The following is a 19206-nucleotide window of genomic DNA, read 5'->3' on the forward strand; positions in this document are numbered from 1 at the left end:
GATGAGGGGAGAGGGGTCATCATTATGTGAGGCATACAAATTATAAATGTGTAACTATTACATTGTTTTGTACACCTGAAACTAATAATAAAAAAGAGTTAAAAATAGTAATACTCATTCACTGAAAAAAAAGAAGACACCCAGAACTAGTTTCTGCACAGTAAAACAAACAAACAAACAAAAATAGCACTTCTTGGTGACTTTCAGGCACATATATAACACCTGTCAATCAGCAATCTGGCCCTCAGCTTAAAATAACCCAGTTCAACACAGTCGAGTCATGGGCAAAGAGAAACAGGGCTGAGCTATTTTCAGCTGTAGCCCCAGCAAGAAGCTGAGTATATTATATACTATATTATATAAAATACTATATGTCAATAGTCAAAAGACATACAGTATTTACTTCTAGGGCCAAAGATTAGCACGAACCAGGGAAAGCTTGTTCACCTGAAACTAACGACATACATTATACTTCACTTAATTTTTCAAATACAAAGGAGATAACAGACTCTCTGCCACATATTATATACTCCCCCATGAAAGAATTATTATTTCATTATCCTTTTTATGCCTACTGCTGCCTAGAGAAAAAAAATCAAACTCACTTAAAGCCCTCCTCAATTTGACCTCCACTAACCGTTTTAAACTAATTTTCTATATTGTATGCTGCATATAAATTAGACCAATTGTTCCGAGCAGATGATTTGTGCTTTCCTTCCTGTATTCTCCACGTTGCTTAAATGTAATAAACATTTTGGAGGGTAAAACAAAACAAAGTAACAGCATGAAGAATGTCACTGAGATATAACAACACTCACAAGGCAGTTCAATGAGTTCAGGAGTAAAATTAATGACCCGGAGGAGAACTTTATCAAAGAGATGGAAACTATGAAACAGAACCGAACAGAACTCCTGCTGGTCAAGAACTCAAGAATGAGTATTTTTAACAACCACGTCACACGAAGAAAACGAGTTGTGATTTAAAGACTCCCTAGCACTGCCACCTTATTCATCAATTACCCAAATGCTGTCAAGACATATAGACATAAGTGAACTTCATTTTAAAAATTCAATTATTTGCTTAATGTCCCTATTTAGAATATGTACAACTGTGAAGCAACTCATTTTAAAACACTGAAATAGATAGTGCTATGAATAAAATAAAAATTAAGGATATACTCTCTTGTTAGAAGATAACATTAACCATAAAAACAGAGACTAATCTTTCTGCAGTATTATAAGTTTGCCGAATTAATAAAAAGGATTATATCTGTTTCATTTAATAATAAACATCCATTTGTGGTTAGGTGTTTGGCCAGCCATCATTCACTTACACTTAGGGGAAGAAAAACTGGGATGCACAAAACTTTAAAATTTTTATGAATCATCTCCAACTAAAACCAATTAAGAAGCCAAAGCATCTCAAAGCATACCATTGGTTATTAGGCAATGATATTTAACATCTGTAATAAAATTTAAAGGCAAATTTTCAAGCATTTTAAATGTATCACTTTAGTTACATTTATTAAATAATAATAAATAACTCAACACATGAGAGCTCTAGGGACTTAAAAAAAGACTGTAAAATTTCTATCTCCTTTCTATGCATATTAGCACACATATTATGCCTTTTACTTCGTGTGCATTAGTCAATGAAACAACTCAAAATTTCATCAACGACAAACAAAGAAACAAAAACTCATAGACACAGACAACACTTAGTGGGTGAGGGGGGAGAGAGAGAGGTAGAAGAGGGAAAAGGGGGTCAAATACATGGCGATGGAAGGAGAACTGACTCGGGATGGTGAACACACAGTGAAATATATACAAGATGTATTATGGAAATGTACACTTGAAACCCATATGATTTCACTAACCAATATCACCCCAATGAATATATAAGACAAAACAAAACAATATTATATCAAAGAAATAAAAAAGAAAGAAATCTGAAACGCAAGGGAAAGAAGCTAATATAACTAACCTTGGGACAGTAATACCCCATGATGTCATTTGAAGCCCGTGCGGTTGACTTAGGAATCACCAAATTTTCTCTTGGAGCAGGATTTCCACTGAGGAGTAACTCAGTATTCAAACTCCCAACACATGGTGGCTCAAGGACTCCCCTCCTAAGAGCAGTGCTGAGAAACTCCTTGGGCTGTTCCTTTGCCTGAAGATCGGTTCTAGCCTCTGCCAGTCTTTCATTAGCACTGTGAAGATTGTAAGACACAAAGCTTTGAATGTTATTTTTCCTGAATGACTTGCATTTTTTTCAAGCTGCCATAATAAATAGTAAAAGGAATTTCCCATTAAACAGCATTTTAACATTGAAAATGCGTCAGGGCAGACCTACCATGCACAAGGATAGGTTTCAAATTATCCTAAACAAGCACATATGTTTCTATGGGGACACCAGACTAAGAAGAAATTCAAAGTAGGGAGGGGAGGAAACGGGCTATCAGTGACATCCACGGCTTCACAGATAATACTTGCTGCCTTCTACAATGGCTGAACCAATAAGATTCTTGAAGATTGCCATGAGACATACATAGCAAACGAGTTTAGAATTTTTAAAAAATCCCACCAAGATATTTTCAAGCCTTTGCAGTCACCGCCCTTGGGTAACGCCCTCATTACCATGAGGACTGAGGTGTCATTTAGAACAACAGCCTCTGGGGGAGAAGGAGGGAGCCTGGTTGGTGATCCTACTGAATGAAACCGCTCAGCAGGCCTGTAGCTTATAATATAACACTGTGGCCAAGGCGCTGGGCGTGGGCTCTGCGCTTCCTGCCTCCACACACCCCCTCAGGCTCACCACCTTATCTTTTTAGCCACTTCTTGGGTTATACTACCCTCACCCCTACGTTGTTAATCCTCTGCTATATTTCACATGTATGCCTTTGTGGACATCAGAAAGACTAGAAAGAAGAGCTTGTCTGAAAGCGACCTCTAGAGATAATAACACAGAGCACAATGGAGACAGTACATGTACCAAGTGCCAGAACATGCGGAGTACTTAACCCTTTGGGTTTAAGTTGTTATCTTATAATAAATAGTTACCTCACTAAAAACTATTTAGGGGAATTCTGACAAGAAATTTTATAATAAATAGCGTTGTCTAAATCATAAAGCTTCAAAAACACTTTGCTTAAAGACTGGTAGATCAGATTAACTGTATGAAAACCGCGAGAAGGAGAAATACAATCATGTAAAACCAAAAATGGAGAGAGATGCAAATGTCCTGAACTAACTAACATTTTAAAAGTAATTTATTCACTAACATCATTTTCCAAAATTATACTATTTAGTAAGCTTTCATTTCCTATCAATCTCGGGAATCTGCCTGGATAAAAATTATACTTTAGAGGCAAATTAATGAGCTCGATTGATTTTCTCTGACTTTGTTTGGACTTACTTGTTTAGTTTGTTTTCCAATGATGTGATAAGTTTTAATTCCTCTAGGTAGAGGTGTTTACATTCTTCCAATTCTATTTTACGAGAAGTTTCCACTTTGGAGAGTTCAGATTCCAGACGTTTAATTCTGAGTTCCATGTCACTTAGGGAAGCGCCATCATGGTCATTTAACGGGTGTACGTTTTTTTGAGATGCTGCTTGTTCCTAAAGCCAACAGAAAGGATACATTTTAAAAATAATTATAAACTGAATAATTACAGTCTATTTGTATTCTTTAGTTTTAAGTCAATGATTTGGAGGGCAATTTAAATGTGAAAAAAGCTGAAGTTTAAAATATTTATCATCAATACACAATGAAATAAATCTGAATCATGAAAATGTTTTGAATCATCTCATCTGACTATTCCAATAAGAGAATCAATTTTAAATTTTAAAAATTGAACAATATGACTTAATAATCTAAGAATATGGTGCATTTTATTTTCTGTATTTCCTAATAGTCTCGTTTTATATCAATTGGTCTTAAAAATCAAACGATTTTTCAGAAAGAACAAATCTCAAACATCAACTGAGTGACAATAATGATGGGAACTGAAATATTAAAAAGGAGAAGCAAATACCACCTTTGTTCCAGAAATCTAAAAAAAATAAAATAAAAACAACTGCCATTAAGGGGAGTAGAAGAATCACATACGCTATGCATATTGAAAACGTAATTTGCAGCAAAATGAATTAAGGCGTGTTAAAAATTAATGAATTAACCTGTAAAAATAGATTTAAAAATTTTTTTCTACTACATCCTGTCTTGCTCAGTCTTCAATATCCCAGAATTTACTGTGTTCTGCTTCACTCTTTTCTACCACATTTGTGACTATATGAATTTTGAGGTTTAATAATTTTTATCTCCACTCTTTTTATTCTCACTTTTTCACATGACTTTTGTACTCCTTTCATAGATAATAACTCTTGTTTAAGATTGATTTTCTTCAATAAGCTATAGATACCTTTTTATAAAAAAACTTTTTAAAACAAATTTGTTTTTTATAATTGGGGAACACTGTTTTTTCCAGGACCCATCAGCTCCCTGTCAAGTAACAGTTTCCAATCTAGTTGTGGGATGCGCAGCTCAGCTCCAAGTCAAATTGTTCTCTTCAATCTACTAGTTATGGAGGGTACAGCTCACTGACCCATGTGGGAATCGAACCGGCAACATTGGTGTTATGAGCACTGCGCTCTAACCACTGAACCAACTGGCCGGCCGCCCACTGGGGGCTCAGCTCCAAGCTCCAGCCATTGTTTTCAACCTAGTTGTGGAGGGTGTAGAAAACTGGTCCATGTGGGAATCGAACCATCGACCTTCGTTACCGAGGATTGTAACCAGCACGATGCTCTAACCATGGAGCCAACTGGCCACCCCACAGATGGAGGCATTCTGAAGATGCAGTTTCCAGTTTTGCTTTGAGAGCATCATTCTGAATGAGTAAGATAGTATGATTTGGTTACGAAGGAAGTTGACTGAGAATAGTCTAACCCCAAACCAGTATCAACTTGTGAAATAAACTCAGTTGCCATAAAATGTCATCCGTACTGTAGTAGATCCTTGGAATGTGGAAACTTGAATTACTCAGAATGGAGAACAAAGAGAAAAGCACCAGGAGACTCAAAAATGTATCCTTTATTGTCATCAACTTTGCCACACAACATCTGTACTTGATTTTCTACGATTTCCTGAATGATTGGTTCATGTTTTTCTTCTATAAAATCACTGTAAGTCACCTCTGAGTTGATAGTCTCTCACCTGTTCCCCATTTTAACTGTCCATAATTTCTTACGAAGTTGTAGGGAGTTACGAGTAACTCATCTTGAGATAGTTAGGTCTCCGTCAGCTACAAATGTTTCATGGTAATTTGAATTGCTTTCAAGAAGAAATGATTCCCAAGGTTAAGGAGAAATCACATCTCACACTGTGATGTTTAGTGAGATGATCGCTACATTTTTTTCAACAACAAAAAAGTGTCTTAATTTGATAATGCTATCTTGTAATCCTCTCTTTCCACAATATACAAGAACATCCTAAACAGCAATAATAACAACAACAAATCTGCTGGAATTTCAGTGATACTGAGTTGGGTAGAACTACTTTCCTGTAGATACAATGCTTATTTTGTAAGATGAGGTGATTGGATAGATGTAGTGTTTTTAAAACATGGCTACAAATTCTTGACATTTCTCCATGAAATTCCCTCCCTTTTAATATGTGCTGGCCTTAGGAAGTAACTGGATTCTAGTGCATGGAATAGGGCAGAACTGCTGTGAGAATGCTATGCCTGCGGCAGAAAATGTGATATAGGTTCCATCTGACTTTCTCTCGGGAAGCTCGCCCTGAGAACCCAGCCACCATGTTGTGCAGATGAAGAAGCCCAGGACACACAGTGAGGCCTCCTACAGATGTTCGCGCTGAGACGGCCCCAGTGGGCATCCCGGCCAAAACCCCGCTTCAACTGCTACACGTGTGTGTAACAGCCTTTAGATGATTCTCATTCGCAGCTTCATGGCAACGCAGCTGATGCCAAGTGGAACAGAAATGAGCTAGTCTGACTGAGCTTCACTCAACTGCATTACTGGTGAACAAAACAGATGCTGTTTTGAGCCACTAGCTTTTGAGTTGGTTTCTTGAGCAGCAATGAACAACTGGCATTGATACTGATATTCAAAATGGTGTGAGCCACAAAGAAAAGCAATCTAAAACCTGTAGGAGTGCCTTTCCACCAGGAGGTAGGTGGAACCCGAAAGGATGTGGAGAAGAATGAGAACGACACCCACAAGAGCCTCCAAGAGACGGTTATTGGGGGCTTGCGGGCCCCTAAAGAGGCTGGCCACAAAGACTTCTCAGCTAGTGAAGAAAATGAGTCTGAAATGCGGATGAAAGGGGACTTTTGCTGTGAAGTAACCAAGTAAAATCCATGAGATACATGAGCTAACGAAAGACTGTGAACTGTAAAGGAACCAGGACTTATTGTGTTCAAATGTGTTTCCCATTACAGCCTCTCCCACATGCCCTGTTGTAAAATCATGCTAAAATAAAGAAATGGCTTCTGAGTGAAGATCAAATTCGCTGTGCTCCCAGGAAGACATGATCTACGGATGAGGACAAGACTGTAAAGCCTTCCTCAAGACTTCGAAAGAGTTAAGGTGGGGCCTTAAATTCCTGGAAGGCTCTTAAGAGGAAAAGAATTTTATAGGCATGGTCCTACAACAGCTACAGGAAGCCCAAGAGCTTATCTCAAAACGATGTATGACGGTGGCTTTTCTAATGGCACGAACCCCAAGAAACTCTCACGCAACTCCAAGTTTTTAGGATAGTCAAGTAGCAAAAAACCACCTTGTTACCTTGGACTAATAAAAACCAAGAGAGTGAAAAATAGAGGAGGCCTGTGGGTCTTAGACATTTGGGTGGAGGAATGACGCTGAGGGAAGAGCTGCAAGCACAGGTCATTTCTTATGAAAAGGACAGAACAAAGAGCTCACAGGGGACAGCCAAGGGCCATGGAGAAGCATTGGCATGATTAGGACTAAGTCCTAATCAAAGAACGGACAGCACACATCAGGCTGTATTTCAGAATTGCTATGGACTAACGTGCCTTCCACTTTCTATTTCTGCAGGGGAAACTTCAGCAGTCGAGCAGAATGTTGGGTGTGTGGGTGGTAGATAACTTGTCTCTTCCTTTCTCATGTTTTCATATTGAAAGGAATTGTCCTCAAGGAGCTTTATCCTAGAAACCAAAACCCAGGCCCTTCACCCCCATTTGCACCAGACTAAGATGGTGAAATCTTAGATTCGAACCTGAGCCTGATGCCATTAAATTGAGACCTGTGGCGAGTATTGTGTAGGGATGAGTGTATTTTCCATGTGGGGGGAATGTAAAGAATTGTGGCCAGTGGACAGATCAAGGTGGTTTTTAAATGTGTCCGTAAATTTTGAAATATTCATTGCATAAAACCACTAGAATATGGGTCAACATTAGTGACTGGCTCCTAATGAACAGAATATGTTGAAAGACATTCCCTGTGAATTCCAAGACTCCTTCACAAAGGACAACACAACTCCTGTTGGTTATGTCTCTGAGGATCTGAACCTTGGAATCCAGCCCCGTGTTGTGGGGAGGCTCGGGCCACAATGCGAGCCGGGTGTTCAGGTGTAGGTCTTCCTGCTGTCTGCCCCAAACAAATCTTTTACTTGTTTCTGATTGATTAATTACTTCCTAATTTTTAACAGCTGTACTCTTGAAATGTTTTCTTTGGATGGGTGAAATATTTATTCCATTAATTATATATGAAGCTAAAGGTACAACTATGCATCTCAATGTGTTTCTGAGAATGTGGGATCTATGCCAAGAACAAGACTGGCACCAGTGTTTCAGAAAAGAACCGGGTCAAACAGAATCTACTTTTCAATTGCAAGATGATGGATTAGAGAGATTTCTAAAGAGGAAAGCAGATGGTCCAAGTTTCATCTTCTCCTTCCTAGACAGTGAAATCTATGGAAGAGGCTATGGATTAGGAGATAGACAAAATGAAGAAAGTTGTCCACCAAGTATCAGATCCTATTACCGACATTTGATGGAAATGGGAGTGAAAGGGAGGCACTGGGTTAAAGATTAATGTTTTGAATGAAGAAAACAAAAGGAATGAGTCGACTTTGTAAGCCTAATATCCCATCATGTCATAAGGTCACCAAGGTCTGCGGGCCACAGGCTCCATCCAAAAGCAAAACATCTCCATAGAAGTGGAATTAAAGATATTCACCTACATTGACATTTTATTATTCCATAAGGCATCTGGTAATATGCAAGATGACTGGGGAAGCGTTCTCATAACATTTGATTTGGTAATGGCGTAAGGACAGATCTATAGACCAATAAATTGGAAAAGATGATCCAAAAATTAACCCTCATATATATAGTCAAGTGATTTTTGACAAGGGTGCCGAAAAATCCAGTTGGGCATGAACAGTCTTTTGAACTAACGATACTGGTTCTACTGGATATCCACATGCAAAAGAAAAATTAAACCTCTACATCATACCATATATAAAATTATTTCAAAAGGTAAAAACCAAAACTATAAAAGCTTTGAAGAAGCTTCATGTCTTCATGACTGGAGTTGGCAATCGTGTCTTAGATATGACAGTACCAAACAAAAGTAGATAACTGGACTTCATTAAAATAAAAAAAAAAAACTCTATGCTTTAAAGGACACCATTGAAAAACTGAAAAGGCAAGCTAATGAGAGGGAGAAATATTTGAAAATCCTATATCTGATAATCGATTTGTATCTAGGATATATAAAGAATTCTTACAATTCAACAAGAAAAGACGAATCAATTTTAATGGGCAATGGAATTGAATCATCAGTTCTTCAAAGAAGTTATACAAATGGACAATAAGCAAGTGAAAAGATAGCTCAGCATCATTAGTCATCAGAAAATACATCAAAACCACAATATGGAGCAGAGAGTTCACTAGTGGTTCCCTAGGGCTAGGAAGAGTGGGAAGGGCAGACTGGCACACGGTGAAGGCTAACAGTACACAGATAGTTTCCAGGGTGATGAAAATGTTGTAAAACTGATTGTGATGATGACTGCATAAAGCTTTGAATACACTAAAAGCCACTGCGCTGCATACTTTAAATGAGTGAACTGCATGCTATGTTCATTACATCTCCTTGAAGCTGTTACGAAAGAAAGGAAGGAAGGAAGGAAGGAAGGAAAGAAGGAAGGAAGGAAGGAAGGAAGGAAGGAAGGAAGGAAGGAAAGAAGGAAGGAAGGAAGGAAGGAAGGAAGAGCAGTGCTGGCACCACCAGAGACCAGTAGCAGCAGCAGAAATACTTCTCCAGCCTCCACCCACAGCACAGTGCTACCAGGGCCACGGGGAACCAGGTGGGCTCAGTGGACTCAAGACAGGCTCTCCCTGACCACCCCCTTCTCCTGTTCCCTCCCACGGTGCTGGTGCCCAGACTCCCTGGTGATCTGGATACAGCGGCAACACCCATCACCCTGGTCACCCAGGCCAGCACTCCCACACTCACAGCTAAGCCCCCACACCTGGACCCCCCAGGCTCAAGTAGCACCAGTGAGAGACAACAGAAACTGTGCTATTGCATCAGCTACTGAAAAACAAAACAGAGACGTCTAATTATCTAGCTGCTGAATTGCTCGAATCAAAATGTACGTAAATAAGAAAGTGTTCACTACTTCAAATGAGCCTGCAGAAGAACAAGCTATCCAGCAGCATGAACAACCAAGGTGACATGGTAACACTGAGAGAAGATGACACTTCTCCAGAAACCAAGTCAAAGTCATGAAGATTGTGATCTCTGTGACCGAGATTTCAAAACAGCAGTCATGAAGAATCTCAATGAGATACAAGAAAACTCACAAGGCAGTTCAACGAATTCAGGAGTAAAATTAACGAACAGAAGGAGTACTTTATCTAAGATATGAAAACTATAAAAAAGGTCCAAACAGAAATCCTGGAGCTGAATGAAGAACTTAAGAAATGAGATTAAAAATGGACATTTTAATAACAATATTACACAAAGAAAACAAGTTGCTATTAAAGATGCCATATCATTGCCACCTCAGTCATCAATTATTCAAGTGATGCCAAAATGTACAGATATTGGAGTATTACGCAGCCATAAAGAAAAAAGAAATCTTACCATTTGCAACAACATGGATGGATCTAGAGAACATTATGTTAAGCGAAATAAGTCAGAAAGAGAAAGACAAGTACCATATGATCTCACTTATATGCGGAATGTAAAGAAAAGAATCAGTGAATGAACTAATCAGAAACAGTTCTGGGGACAAAGAGGAAAAAGCTGAGGGTTGTTAGATGGGGGGGGGATAAGGGGGACGGTGAGGGGATTAGAAAACAGTCGGTAACCACAAAATGGCCTCAGGGTTTTTGAAAAATAATTTCGGGAACGTAATCAATAATGTTGTAAAGATTTTGTAGGGTATCTGATGGACACAGGTCCCATCTGGGAGACCACCTCAGGGAAGATGTAGATGCTTGATCAATGTACTACTGTACGCCCAAAGCTGAACAATAATGAATGCCAACTATAATTTTATATATATAATGTGAAGGCTCGGTGCAAGGTCGGAGGGATAGTGGAAGGGGAAATGGGGGAGGAGGGGTTCACAGTGTGAGGGCAATAAATGATGAACGTCTAAGTATTACCTTGTCTTGTGCACCTGAAACTAATTAAAAAAAATTCTAGAGCTACAACTTCTATTTCTTTTTAATCTCCTTAAATCTCCATTTAAAAAAAAAGATGTACAGATATAAGTGAACTTCATTTTAAAAATTCAAATATTTGCTCAATTTACCTCTTTAGAAAATGTACTGTTGCTTAGCAAGATATTTTATTTTATTATTACTTTTTAAGCAAAACATTTTAACTCATCAAAATAAAAAATGCTATAAGTAAAATAGAAATTAAGGATGTACTATTATGTACAAAGAGAACAACTTTTAACTTAGAAAGAACAAATTAATCTTTTCAGTGTTACAAGTTTGCAGAATTCATAACAAGGATTTACCTCGGTTTCATGGAAATAAGAAACATCAACCTATAGTTAGTGAATGTCAATCATTCACTTACGCTTAGGGGTGGCAAAACTGGGCTGTAGGAAAACTAAAATTGTTATAAACCATCGCCAAATTAAAACCAATGCAGAAGTAAGCCAAAGCATCTCAAAGCATACCATTCGTTGTTAGGCAATAACATTTCATTTGTAAAATCTAATTGAAAAGCAGCTTTTCCAGAAATTTAAAATGTGTCAGTTAATTACATTTATTGAATACAGTTAATGACAGGTAGCTCTTAAAACATGGGAGATGCAGGGACTTACAAAAGATTGTAAAATTTCTGTCTCCTTCCTACATTAACACACATAATTATGCCTTTCACATTGTGTGCATTAGTCAATGAAACAACTGAGAATCTCACCAAGTTAAGAACAAGAATTATATCGGACATCTGAAACCCAAAGGAAAGAAGATAATATAACTAACCTTCATGAAGTAGGTGAACGTGTCATTATTATTAGAAGTCTGTGGGGTTGACCTAGGAATCACCGACTGTTCTCTTGGAGCGAGATTTCCTCGAGGTAGGAACCCATCACTTATCCTTCCAATACAAGGTGGCAGCAGGACAGGCCTCCCAGGAGCGCGGCTGAGTAAAGTGTTCCGTGGTGTCTTCATGAGAAGCTGGGCTCTCATCTCTGCCAGCGTGTCATTAGCACTGTGAAGATTGTAAGAACAAAGGCTTAGTATTTTATTTTTCCTGAATGACTTGCATTTTTTTCAAGTTGCCATAATAAATAGTAAAAGAAATTTCCCATTAAACAGCATTTTTTTTTAATTTTTTTTTATTTTTATTTTTTTTTTGGTTTTTGAGAGCCCACTGGCCCATGTGGGAATCGAACCGGCAGCCTTCGGAGTTAGGAGCATAGAGCTCTAACCACCTGCACCACCCGGCCGGCCCCCATTAAACAGCATTTTAACATTGAAAATGCGTCAGGGCAGACCTACCATGCACAAGGATAGGTTTCAAATTATCCTAAACAAGCACATATGTTTCTATGGGGATGCCAGACTAAGAAGAAATTCAAAGTAGGGAGGGGAGGAAAAGGGCTATCAGTGACATCCACGGCTTCACAGATAATACTTGCTGCCTTCTGCAATGGCTGAACCAATAAGATTCTTGAGGATTGCCATGAGACATACATAGCAAACGAGTTTAGAATTTTTTAGAAATCCCGGGGGAGATAAAAAAAAATGGCGGCGTGAGGTGAGCCTCTGTAACGCTCCCCTGGAATTTACAACGAATCGGACAACAATAACTCCACAAAGGACTCCTTGCACAGCAGACAGGCAAGACGAAGAGGCCGACTACTGAATTCACCTCCAGGTGGGTGAATCGCGCGAGCGGGGGAGAAGGGAGAGGAGAAGTGCGGAGACGGAGCCGCGCGGGCGCAGGACACAGACCTAGCTCAGTGCTCGGAGCCCTCTGCTCCCGGAACTACCGCCGCTGCGGGAGAGGGAAGGACTCGGACTGCTAGGGCTCCGCTTACGGCCCACAGGGCTGAGGGGGCAGCATACAAAACCGCTGAACCCAACGATCACGGCAGACCTCGGAGCAAAGACTGAGGGAAGAGGGCTGAAATCGGTGGTTTAAGCCCTCACTGCCGAGCGGAGAACGGAAGCCTTAGGCACGGAGACTAGCCGCCCCCTCCTTACCCTCCCAGAGCTCGCCCCGCCCCCACCAGCCCGGTGCTAGAAGCGATAAAGTAGCAGTGTCGGATCAAAGGACAGAATATTTGCTGCTCTGAGAACTGTGGACCGCAGACACAGATTCGCAGCTCAACTAGTTCTGGCAAAGGGGAGGGAGCTGTGGAAGCAGGACTGGCTGTGGTGGTGGTCGCCGCCATTGCTCTGGGCCACCTCTCACAACTCACCCCGCCCCTGGCCCCACCTATCTGGGCGGATCCCTGCGGGAGTAAACAGAACTGCTGAAACAAACGGGCTCTGAATCTGGTGCACAAAGAGCTTTGGAACTCCAAAAGCTCTTCGCATACCTATCAACCTGTTGCAGAAGACACTCCTGTAGATGTCTAGGAAGAGAAATAGTAAATCAGTGATTGCCATGAATAACCAAGGCAACAAGATAGCTCAGAAAGAAAATGAAAAGTCTCCAGAAAAGGAACTTAGAGATACGGACCTTTGTGATTTAAATGACAGAGAATTCAAGATCGCAATTCTGAAAAAACTGAACGAGATGCAAGAAAACACAGAAAGGCAGTTTAATGAACTCAGAAACACAATCAAAGAACACCATGAACATTTTACAAAAGAGATTGAAATCTTGAAAAAGAACCAAATAGAATTTCTGGAGATTAAGAACTCAATAGAAGAAATTAACAATAAAATATCCAGCTTAGGTAGTAGAGTTGACCAGATGGAGGAAAGAATCAGTGACATCGAAGATAGGAACCTGGAATTTACACAGAGGGAAGAAGAAAGAGACTTGAGACTTAAAAGAAATGAAAGAACTCTACAAGAACTTTCTGACTCCATCAGAAAGAGCAATATAAGAATAATGGGCATACCAGAAGGAGAAGAAAGAGGGAAGGGAACAGAGAATATATTCAAACAAATCGTCGATGAGAACTTCCCAAAGTTGTGGACAGAACTGGATCCTCGAATCCAAGAAGCAAATAGAACACCCAATTACCTCAATCCCAACAGGCCTTCACCAAGGCACATTGTATTGAAGCTGTCTAAAATCAATGACAAAGAAAGAATCCTCAAGGCAGCCAGGGAAAAGAAGATGGTAACTTACAAAGGAAAGCCCATTAGATTATCATCAGATTTTTCAGCAGAAACTCTACAAGCTAGGAGGGAATGGAACCAAATATTCAAACTATTGAAAGAGAGAAATCATGAGCCAAGAATAATATATCCAGCAAAGATCTCTTTTAGATATGAAGGAGGAATAAAGACCTTTCCAGACATCCAGAAGCTGAGGGAATTTTCTAATACACAACCTGCACTACAAGAAATACTAAAGGAGGCTATTAGACCACCATCAACAGGGACAACTTGTGGCAACCGAAACATAAAAAGGGGGAGCGTAAAGGCCTGAACTGGAATATGGGAATAGAGAAAGTAAGCGTACTGAAGAAACTGGAATACTCTAAATATCAAACTTTCTTTTACATAAACTCAAGGGTAACCACTCAAAAAACATCCAATCTGAAATATATACTGTAATAAAAGAAGAAACAGAGGGAAACATCATAGAATACCACCACACAGAAATAACAGACAACAACAAAAAGGCAAAGAAACAATGGAGACACAGCCTTACCAGAAAACTAAAGACAGAATGACAGGAAATCCTCACATATCAATAATCACCCTAAATGTAAATGGACTGAACTCACCAATAAAGAGACACAGAGTAGCAGATTGGATCAAAAAACTAAACCCAACCATATGCTGCCTACAAGAGACACATCTCAGCTACAAGGACAAGCATAGACTCAAAGTGAAAGGGTGGAAATTGACACGCCAAGCAAATGGTACCCAGAGAAAATCAGGTGTAGCCATAATGATTTCCGATGAAACAGACTTCAGGGTGAAAAAGATAACAAGAGACAAAGATGGACATTTCATAATGGTAAAGGGGACTATACAACAAGAAGACATAACAGTCATCAATATTTATGCCCCCAATCAGGGAGCACCGAAATATACCAAGCAACTACTAACAGAACTAAAGGGAGAAATTGACCAAAACACAATTATACTAGGGGACTTAAATACATCATTGACAGCTATGGATAGATCATCCAAACAGAAGATAAATAACGAAATCGCAGCCCTAAATGACACATTAGATGAATTGGACATCATTGACATATATAGAGCACTTCATCCTAAAACATCAGACTATACATTCTTTTCTAGGGTACATGGAACATTCTGAAGGATAGACCATATATTGGGACACAAAATCAGCCTCAGCAAATTTAAGAAGATTGAAATCATACCAAGCATATTCTCTGATCACAAAGCTTTGAAATTGGATATCAACTGCAAAAAGAAAGCAGGAAAAAACACAAATACATGGAGATTAAACAACATACTATTAAAGAACGACTGGGTCAAAGAAGAAATTAGAGGAGAGCTCAAAAGATACATAGAAACAAATGACAATGAAAATACATCCTACCAAAATTTTTGGGATGCCGCGAAAGCAGTTTTAAGAGGGAAATTTATATCATTACAGGCCTATCTCAAGAAACAAGAAAAATCCCAAATAAATAACCTCATGTTACACCTTAAAAAACTAGAAAAAGAAGAACAAGCGAAACCCAAGGTCAGCAGAAGAAAGGAAATAACAAAAATCAGAGCAGAACTAAATGAAATAGAGAACAAAAAGACAATAGAAAAAATTAATGTGACAAAAAGCTGGTTCTTTGAAAAGATTAACAAAATCGACAAACCCTTGGCTAGACTCACTAAGATAAAAAGAGAGAAGACACTAATTAACAAAATCAGAAGTGAAAAAGGGGAAGTTATCGCGGACACCACAGAAATACAAAGGATTATCCAAGAATACTATGAAGGACTATATGCCACCAAATTTAATAACTTAGAAGAAATGGACAAGTTCTTAGAAACATATAGCCTTCCAAGGCTGAATCATGAAGAACTGGAAAATCTTAACAGGCCGATCACCAGTAACGAAATTGAATCAGTCATCAAAAACCTTCCCAAAATCAAAAGTCCTGGACCAGATGGCTTCACCAGTGAATTCTACCAAACCTTCAAAGAGGATCTAATACCAATCCTGCTCAAACTCTTCCAAAAAATTGAAGAAGAGTCAGTACTCCCTAACTCATTTTATGAGGCCAACATTACCCTGATACCAAAACCTGGTAAGGACAACACAAAAAAAGAAAACTACAGACCTATATCTCTGATGAATACAGATGCTAAAATGCTAAACAAAATTCTAGGAAATCGAATACAACAATGCATTAAAAAGATTATTCATCACGACCAAGTGGGGTTCATCCCCGGGGCACAAGGATGGTTCAACATTCGCAAATCCATCAATGTGATACATCACATAAACAAAATAAAGGACAAAAATCATATGATTCTATCAATTGATGCAGAAAAAGCATTTGATAAGATACAACATCCATTTATGATTAAAACACTTACTAAAATTGGTATAGAAGGAAAATACCTCAACATAATAAAGGCCATATACGACAAGCCCTCAGCTAATCTCATAATTAATGGTGAAAAGCTGAAGCCCTTTGCTCTACGTTCAGGAACACGACAAGGATGTCCCCTATCACCTCTGCTTTTCAACATAGTGTTGGAAGTCCTCGCCAGAGCTATCAGGCAAGAGAAAGAAATAAAAGGCATCCAAATTGGGAATGAAGAAGTTAAATTGTCACTCTTTGCAGATGACATGATGCTATATATAGAAAACCCTAAAGACTCCACCGAAAAGCTATTAGAAACAATCAATGAATACAGTAAAGTTGCTGGCTACAAAATCAACGTACAAAAGTCTATTGCTTTCTTATATACCAACAATGAAATCTCAGAAAAAGAGATAGAAAAAAACAATTCCTTTTGCAATTGCAGCAAAAAGAATAAAATACCTAGGAATAAACTTAACCAAGGATGTGAAGGATTTATATGCTGAAAACTATAAGACATTTTTGAAAGAAATTGAAGAAGACACAAAGAAATGGAAAGACATTCCGTGCTCATGGATTGGAAGAATCAACATAGTTAAAATGGCCATATTACCCAAAGCCATATACAGATTTAATGCAATCCCCATTAAAATCCCAATGGCATTTTTTAAAGAAATAGAACAAAAAATCATCAGATTTGTTTGGAACCACAAAAGACCCCGAATAGCCATAGCAATATTAAAAAAAAAGAACAATACTGGAGGTATCACACTCCCTGATTTTTCCTTGTACTACAGGGCTACAATAATCAAAACAGCTTGGTATTGGCGGAAAAACAGACACATAGACCAATGGAATAGAATTGAGAACCCAGAAATAAAACCACATAAATATGGACAGATAATTTTTGACAAAGAAGCTAAAAACATACAATGGAGAAAAGACAGCCTCTTCAATAAATGGTGCTGGCAGAATTGGATAGCTACGTGCAAAAGAATGAAACTGGACTGCTATCTGTCACCATGTACCAAAATTAATTCAAAATGGATCAAAGACTTAAGCATAAGACCTGACACAATAAACTGCATTGAAGAAAACATAGGTACTAAACTTATGGACCTTGGGTTCAAAGAGCATTTTATGAATTTGACTCCAAAGGCAATGGAAGTAAAAACTAAAATAAACAAATGGGATTATATGAAACTGAAAAGCTTCTGCACAGCAAAAGAAACTATTGACAAAATAATGAGGCAACCAACTGAATGGGAGAAGATTTTCGCAAACAGTTCCTCTGATAAGGGGCTAATATCCAAAATATACAAGGAACTCATGAAACTCAACAACAAAAAAACAAACAACCCAATTGAAAAATGGACAGAGGACCTGAAGAGACATTTTTCCAAAGAGGATATACAAATGGCAAATAGACATATGAAAAAATGCTCAACATCGCTAATCATCAGAGAAATGCAAATGAAAACCACAATGAGATATCACCTCACCCCAGTCAGAATGGCTTTCATCAACAAAACAAATAGTAACAAGTGTTGGAGAGGCTGTGGAGAAAAAGGAACTCTCATACACTGTTGGTGGGAATGCAGACTGGTGCAGCCGCTATGGAAGGCAGTGTGGAGGTTCCTCAAGAAATTACGAATAGAATTACCATATGACCCAGCAATCGCTCTCCTGGGTTTCTACCCCAAAAATATAAAAGCATTTCTCTATAGAGGCACGTGTACTCCAATGTTCATTGCAGCTTTGTTTACGGTGGCCAAGACATGGAAACAACCAAAATGTCCTTTGATAGATGAATGGGTAAAGAAGTTGTGGTACATATACACAATGGAATACTATTCGGCGTTAAGGAAAGATGATATAGGAGCATTTGTGACAACATGGATGGATCTCGAGAGAATAATGCTAAGTGAAATAAGTCAGACAGAAAAAGCAGAGAACCCTATGATTTCACTGATATGTGGTATATAAACCAAAAAGAACAAGACAAACAAATGAGAAACAAAAACTCATAGACACAGACAATAATTTAGTGGTTACCAGAGGGTAAGGGGGTGGGGGGTGGGTGATGAGGGTAAAGGGGATCAAATATATGGTGATGGAAGGAGAACTGACTCTGGGTGGTGAACACGCAATGGGATTTATAGACGATGTAATACAGAATTGTACACCTGAAATCTATGTAAATTTACTAACAATTGTCACCCCAATAAAATTAATTAAAAAAAAAATCCCACCAAGATATTTTCAAGCCTTTGCTGTCCCCGCCCTTGGGTAACGCCCTCATTACCCTGAGGACTGAGGTGTCATGTAGAACAGCAGCCTCTGGGGGAGAAGGAGGGAGCCTGGTGGGTGATCCGACTGAACCGAAACCGCTCAGCAGGCCTGTAGCTTATAATATAACACTGTGACCAAGGCGCTGGGCGTGGGCTCTGCGCTTTCTGTCTTCCACACACCCCCTCAGGCTCACCACCTTATCTTTTTAGCCACTTCTTGGGTTATACTACCCTCACCCCTACGTTGTTAACCCTCTGCTATATTTCACATATATGCCTTTGTGGACATCAGAAAGACTAGAAAGAAGAGCTTGTCTGAAAGCGACCTCTAGAGATAATAACACAGAGCACAATGGAGACAGTACATGTACCAAGTGCCAGAATATGCGGAGTACTTAACCCTTTGGGTTTAAGTTGTTATCTTATAATAAATAGTTACCTCATTAAAAACTATTTAGGGGAATTCTGACAAGAAATTTTATAATAAATAGCGTTGTCTAAATCATAAAGCTTCAAAAACACTTTGCTTAAAGACTGGTAGATCAGATTAACTCTATGAAAACCGCGAGAAGGAAAAATACAATCATGTAAAACCAAAAATGGAGAGAGATGCAAATGTCCTGAACTAACTAACATTTTAAAAGTAATTTATTCACTAACATCATTTTCCAAAATTATACTATTTAGTAAGCTTTCATTTCC

General features: G+C 38.8%; 1 protein-coding gene across 1 annotated transcript in view; it reads right to left on the bottom strand.

The window, feature by feature from the left end:
- LOC308502951 (ankyrin repeat domain-containing protein 26-like) overlaps nucleotides 1–19206 on the bottom strand; it is an 82472-nt gene that overhangs the window by 34079 nt on the left and 29187 nt on the right. Inside the window, exons 10-11 of the mRNA XM_081080753.1 lie at nucleotides 3416–3509; nucleotides 1985–2210 (exon numbers count right to left, since the gene is read on the bottom strand). Coding sequence (XP_080936879.1) covers nucleotides 1985–2210; nucleotides 3416–3509 — 320 coding nt within the window. The remainder of the gene's footprint in view (nucleotides 1–1984; nucleotides 2211–3415; nucleotides 3510–19206) is intronic.

The sequence above is a fragment of the Rhinolophus hipposideros genome, assembly GCF_964194185.1.
Source record: "Rhinolophus hipposideros genome assembly, contig: SUPER_9_unloc_2, whole genome shotgun sequence".
In the NCBI taxonomy this organism is placed as follows: domain Eukaryota; kingdom Metazoa; phylum Chordata; class Mammalia; order Chiroptera; family Rhinolophidae; genus Rhinolophus; species Rhinolophus hipposideros.